The 6353-nt window shown below is 35.7% G+C and overlaps 2 protein-coding genes across 2 annotated transcripts in view; both read right to left on the bottom strand.

Annotated features, from left to right (window-relative positions):
• LOC108846728 (probable UDP-arabinopyranose mutase 4) overlaps positions 1-2104 on the bottom strand; it is a 7799-nt gene extending 5695 nt beyond the window's left edge. The window contains exon 1 of the mRNA XM_057005774.1: positions 2086-2104. Within this exon, the coding sequence (XP_056861754.1) occupies positions 2086-2104 (19 nt within the window). The remainder of the gene's footprint in view (positions 1-2085) is intronic.
• Positions 2105-5195: 3091 nt separating this feature from the next.
• Positions 5196-6071, bottom strand: LOC108846097 (protein transport protein Sec61 subunit gamma-1). Its single transcript, XM_018619305.2, has 3 exons — positions 5880-6071; positions 5670-5785; positions 5196-5403 (listed from the first exon to the last, which is right to left on the bottom strand). The coding sequence occupies exons 1-2, from the start codon at positions 5971-5973 to the stop codon at positions 5670-5672; spliced, it is 210 nt and encodes a 69-aa protein (XP_018474807.1). The 5' UTR covers positions 5974-6071; the 3' UTR covers positions 5196-5403.
• Between the last annotated feature and the right edge of the window lie 282 nt (positions 6072-6353).

Here is a 6353-nt window from a genome sequence, read left to right as displayed (position 1 = left end):
AAATATATAAACTTTTACTTTGATAAAATGAAAAAAATTATTTTTTTTTGTTTGAATTCTTTCTTATTTTATTATTAGTGTTATAGTTATTAAATATATATTTTCAATATAGTGTCAAAAACGCATCAACTTTAAAAGTTACTTTAGACATACCATTAGTCAATTATAACTGTTGACTAACGATATGCCTAAAATAATATGTTCAACAAAAGTTTGTGATTAAAATGATTAGTTAATAAAAGTTGAATGTTTTTTTTTTGCTTACTGAAAAGTTGGTGCTTTATTTCAACTAAATTTGAAAGTTGATGATTTAAATAACATTTTTCCCAATTTCATACTGATATTGATTTCTTTAACTAATTATTTTGTATGCATAAGACCACAGTAATAATATATGGGAATTTGCCTAAAACAACCTAAATATTAGTTCTAACCATAAAACTAAGCTCGTAGCCAAGTGGTTACTGAGCTCTGCCTTCGGGCCTTGGCGTGAGGGGTTCGACCCCTCCTTACCTCAGTTTGAGGATTAAAGGTCCAAAGTGACCAAAGTTGACAAAAAAAAAAACCATAAAACTATCCCAGATATTTAATCAAATGCAAAATCAATCTAAAGTGATAGCAAAAATACTATTTAATCCTTATGACCAAACAAAATATCTTTGGATGCTGAAATAGTGGCCATATAGACCCTCGAGTTCAGTTGAATCAGATTATCGTTGGTCTGCTTAACATATCTTTGGAAAGATTCCAAGTCATTCAATCCACGTTCACTTATATGTGGTACCGGATTTCGTAACATAAGTTAGATCCTTGTAATTTAATCGAACAGGTCTGTTAAATATAATATCAAACTATCAAATTGGATTATGCAGTGAGTGTGGGAATTGATAAACGTAGAGGCTGGAGCTCCTAGCCATTGATGTCTCATATGCTTGCAGCCCGGTGGTGGAGGTGGGGATTGCTCATTAAATCGATTTACGACTACAAGACCATGGTCGTGCATGGTGGACTCAAGATTGGTGGGAGATCTGCGGTTTACAGTTGGGCAGGTTGTGGACCTGTACCCACTGAAGTAATGTTTCTTCGCGGATGTAAGGATGGATAAGAGGCTTGCGCAAAATCAATTCAAAAGGGAGGATTGGAGTCGGCCAAATGAGTGGCTCTCTATGCAAGTTTACTTCGGTGTCCTTAATCATGAGAGGTGTCTAAACTGAATATATATGGTGCCCTTGTCTCTAGATGCAGGCCTCAAGGATTTGAGCAGATAGTTCCAGATGTATGATTGATCTACGAGTGTATTGATCATCCCTCGAATTTCTGACAGCTCGTTTGTTACTGAAAGGATTGGAGAGATAGGTCGTTGACTCGATCTGGTCCCATCAGCGGATGAACTGTTGTTCTAATTCCATACCCTTGAACGCGTTGATTAGGATGAACACTTATCTAGTTCGGATTTGCCAATGGAGGGGTCATTGGAAGATCTGTTTCACTCAACACTGGAGGATTTTCTGGAGTTGATGCTTGTGATCTGGCTTTGATGGGAGTGTGGATCGTTTCATTGGTGTCTACGATACTATGTTGAGTTAGGAAGATCTCGTCGGCTTGGATTGGTGCGTTGTTCATGTTGGATTCACTAGTTCTGGGATCTATTTGACTTGTGATGCATACATGATCGGCTCGTCTCATGGATCAAACCAACTGATCGGCAAGCTATGGTAAATCTACTTGGCCAAGAGGGAAAAAGACTTTAGTGCAACCAAAGGAGGAAACCTGTGGAGAAAACATTAGTCGAGCCAAAATCATGTCAGATCATGAAGACTTGAGAGTTGTCTGAAACCGACATTCTCTGCCATATATAACTAATTCTGCCATCCGAGTTCCAACTATCGACCATATCGATTTTCTATTGACCAACAAGTTAAGAAGTATGGCCAAAGGTGATATATCAGCCCAAACAGGTTCAGGGAAGCTTGGCTTTAATATTTTCAAGAGATCCACAAAACATACTTATTCGGCTGAGAGAAAGATCCAAACATGCATGATCACTTTTATTTTGTTTGAATAAGGTTCAACCAGGCTATATACAAGAGAATAACTGGTTCATTTCCTCCGAGTATTATCAAGGGAGAGTCAGTAGATTCAAGGTCTTGGCCATCCAAAAGTCATTCAAAATGTTACTTAACTATGCTTAAATTCAATTTTCATTTTTAGTTTCTATATTTCTTTTTTTTTTACCACAGTCTCTCTTGTTTCTACAAATTGTAACTATATATAAATCAACCTAGGTTCAAGTAATGAAACTACCCCCTTTATTTTCAAAAATATTTTCTATTATCTTTGTTCTTTGAACAAAATCGATTCAAGATGTGACATAAGGGATCACTAGGTTTTGATGTGTCATATCCATTGCCAAAACCGTCTCTTTTGCTGGTGTGTCATATCCAACGAAAATACATTGGTTTATTGGAGGCCTTTCTCATCCTTCCTGCAACCATTACCTCCACATCATTGGAGTTTTTGTGCTAGTAGCCTATGAAGTTCGAAGCATATCCCCTTGACCAACTTAAAGTGCAGTTCCTCGGACATAGTGCTATCATTTGGTATCAGAGCACATGCTAGGTTTTGGTATTCCATCTTTTGTTGGATATTTAAGTGTATCATTGCAACCATTTAAATGAAGCATTGCAATTATTTAGATGAATAAATACAACTGTTTGTGATTGTAACTATTAGTGAAGAATCGGTGCAACTTTGGTGATAAACTATTGCAACCGTTAATGATTAAAACTTTTGGTAATGACCATTATGACTTTAGTTAACCATTGCAATTGTTGGTGTTAACAGTTATAACCTTTGGACCATTACAACTGTTGGTGTTAACTATTGTAACTGTTGGTGTTAACCATGCAACCTTTCGTATTCTGTATAAAGAAGTTGTGGGCATTGGCATATTATAACTTGATATCTTCAAGAACTTCAGTCACAACTTAATAACTTGAATTACAAGAGAGAAAGATTCATTGTTCAAAGATCATCAAAATCTTTGAAGAAACACATATAAGCATTAAAGTTCTATTTGTTATTCTTGTATTTTAGTCTAGAACAAGAATGAGATTTTGATTGTCTTAACAAAGAGATTTCGTGTAATCCAAATGTTCGGAATATGGTCGAAATACTCTTTAAACAAAGTGATCTCGTGCGCGATTCAATCATTATCCAATTATATAATTCACATCCATTCGGAACAAACCCATATAACCAACATCTTTTATTATTTTTTCATCTCTCATCATCTTATTTTTCTTACCTACCTGTAAGGGAACCTAGCTACTTCGCTACTTAGAAAATGAAAAAAAAAATGAAAAAAATATCAGAAGAAAGGAATCTTTTAAAAAGAATAGATCAATGAGAAATCTGATCAAAGTTTTCAATCGATTCACAAAAGAAAATATTTCAACATTATATATTTTCTTCTTGTGGGTTTTGCACTATTAACTAATCGGTTTTGGCTAAAAACATTTGAGGGACTTGGAAAACACCACTCTAAAATAAAATAAAAACTTGTGTGAGAGAGGGTTTATTTGACTGGTTGGAAAATAACGTTCAGATTTTCATTAAGGCTTGCAAAGAAAACACTCCCTACACCCTTGACGATCTCATGAAGCTCAAAAGCCTTCATATCCAATCCTTGATGAAAAGGATGCTGCAAGTTGTAAAGCCTAAGTCTGGAGCATTTTTTGGGAGGAGGATAGCATGACACGTCCTGCACCTACTACAGATGGCTGTAAGAGCATCTCCAATGTGCATCTCTATATTTTCTTCTAAAATAAAGATCTCTATAATAGAGGTCAATTTACTCCAATGTACACTTCTATAATAGAGTTTCTCTATTTTAGAAGAAAATATAGAGGAATCTCACTTTTTACCTCTATATTTAGAGATGAAAATGACAGATTTCTATATTTTCTTCTATAAATAGAGGAACTCTATTGTATTTTTTTTTTTGAAAGAATGTTAAATTTATTCATATCAAAAAAACCTTTTTACAGCATGTGTGCTACTTGTTCTTTAAGTTTTTGACATTTAAAAAACATCAAACTTGCCTACTCTCTGGCCATAAACCAGGCTTGCATTGTTTCTCCATATCTTCCACTCCCATGTAGTCTCAGTGATGAGATACGATTCCGAACTGCTTTATCAATGTATCTTGTTAAAGACTCTTCATTTTGATGTCCTTCTCCATGCTTCATCCCATTCCTTTCCCTCCATATAGTGTATATGGTGGTCTGAAAAACATATTTCAATAAGAAAGTCTGGTCACCATTCCTTCCATTCTCCACCTTTCCCTCCATATAGTGTATAGGAACTCTATTATAGAGGCATACATTGGAACAAATCCACCTTTATAATAGAGTTTTTCTATTTTAGAGAAAAATATAAAAACATAAATAGAGGTGGATTAGAGATGGTCTAAGCAAAGAAGGGTATCCCTAGACAAGATGTGTGAGGAGCTTAAGAAAGGCTTAACCCGGTTCATCTCAGCTGAAAATGACCATGAACTTGGTTAGCTTGTGTGTTGGATGAAAACTTTTTTTGGATAGACTCAGTGGAAACAAAAACCGTCTAGAAATAGATTTGACTCTATGTTTGACTTTTATGAAAGGCTCATTAGTTCTCCACACTCTTATCTAGGCTCTTATCATTGTCCTAGATCGTGGGATGATTTGCGCACGTTGAGATCTTTATTTAAAATTTATGTGGCTATGTGTTTTGAGGGCATTCTTGTTTACAACACCCTCTTTGATGTTCATACTAAAATTTTGAAAGTTGCTTTTAATGTTCTATGAAAATAAAACCAGTTTGAAAAAGAATATGATTAAAATCTTCAGTTTTTCCCAAACAAGTCTAAGTTCATTGCTTGTTTTGAACTAACCAATGTTCGGCCGGTGTAGGCGTGTAGACCCGAGTTTGAATTTCAGGAAGAAAGCAAGATATAACCAAGCATTCTTTTTTTTTTTTAACACAACCTGCAATATTTCCAAAATTTAAAACGGAATATAAATGGTATAACCGTATAAATTCTGAAGGTTTCTGCTCATATGTTTTCAATGTGTTCACAAGCCTGGATTTCTATATTGTTAACCATATAGGGGAGACTGGTCGAGGTTTGAGGTGTAAAAGAGAGACATACTAAGTGTATATATGATCCTAGGTCATAACTTCCTGAATTTAGTTTGCGCTACATTCAAGACAATTCCGATTTTTCAGTTGTGAACAAATCAAGAAAGAAAGAAAAACATAGAAACAAATGGAATCCGATTGCATAAAACATTGAACTGACATGTGACTTCTTGTAACAGCAAAACTCTAATTTCTCTCTCTCAAAACTCTATTCCTTGATTCCTGCAAACACAACAAACAAAGACTTAGAAGAGTAGTTCCCAAAGTAAAACCAAAAAAAGGTTTTCAAATCTCGATTACGAGAAAGGCAAATGTTCGTCCTCAACCATCTTTCCCTTGAAAGACAAATGATCAACACAAATCGATTAAATAGCTACGGTTTCTATGCATTTCAACAATCTCAGATATTGAATGTACTAAACATAAAGACATTTCTTCTTGGCACAATTGAAAACACCATTGTATAATCCAATCACAGGAGAAGATACCTAAGTGGCGCCGACGATGATGTTGTTGATGGGAATAAAGATGAGTTTCACAAAGAAGCCAACGAATCCCATCACTACAAACCCTATCGCCGTGCGAACTGCAACTTTCGTGAACTCTGCAACGAAAAATCAACACCATCGCTTTAGGTCAATTCGCAGATCGAGATTCATCCAGCAGAATCAATAGATTTCATAACAGAATAATAATACCTTTGCGATCTGGTTTGTGGCAACGCTTAACGAGACGGATGCTATCCTTGGCGAAGTCTCTGAGAGGATCAACGACGGAATCAATGGCGTCCATGGCGATGAAAGGCGGTGGATGCTTTGCTTTTGGTGATCTGAATCTTCTTTAAAGAAGTCGGGGGAATCGATGAAAGAAGAGAACGTCAGAAAACTTTTGAAGACCAATCACAAAGCGAGACATGATAACAGGTGGACTAAGTTGCCACGTAAGCATCCCAGAATATATTGGGCTCTTAATCAGTTTATGGCTCAGGTCCGTTAGGGATGCCCATCAGTAAACCCCTGATTGGAGTTCACAACATTAATATTTTATTCTTTTATTCTTTTTTCGTTTGATATATTTTTTTTTTAAAATAAAAAAAAATATTGACTTATAGTAGACTGCCACGTCGCGTGGGGCACAGTTATGAAACGGTATCACGCGGAAGAGGCGAAGAG

This window comes from Raphanus sativus, chromosome 3 (assembly GCF_000801105.2).
Source record: "Raphanus sativus cultivar WK10039 chromosome 3, ASM80110v3, whole genome shotgun sequence".
Lineage (NCBI taxonomy): Eukaryota > Viridiplantae > Streptophyta > Magnoliopsida > Brassicales > Brassicaceae > Raphanus > Raphanus sativus.
The sequence above is the reverse complement of the archived record's forward strand: the minus strand, read 5'-3'. Positions and strand labels throughout refer to the sequence as shown.

What these genes read in the sequence shown, in the direction of transcription:
- LOC108846097 (XM_018619305.2), bottom strand. Translation starts at nt 5,973, where the DNA reads ATGGACGCCATTGATTCCGTCGTTGATCCTCTCAGAGACTTCGCCAAG. An exon ending in CCACAAACCAGATCGCAAAG is followed by an intron (nt 5,786 to 5,879) that starts GTATTATTATTC and finishes TTTTCGTTGCAG; the next exon opens with AGTTCACGAAAGTTGCAGTT.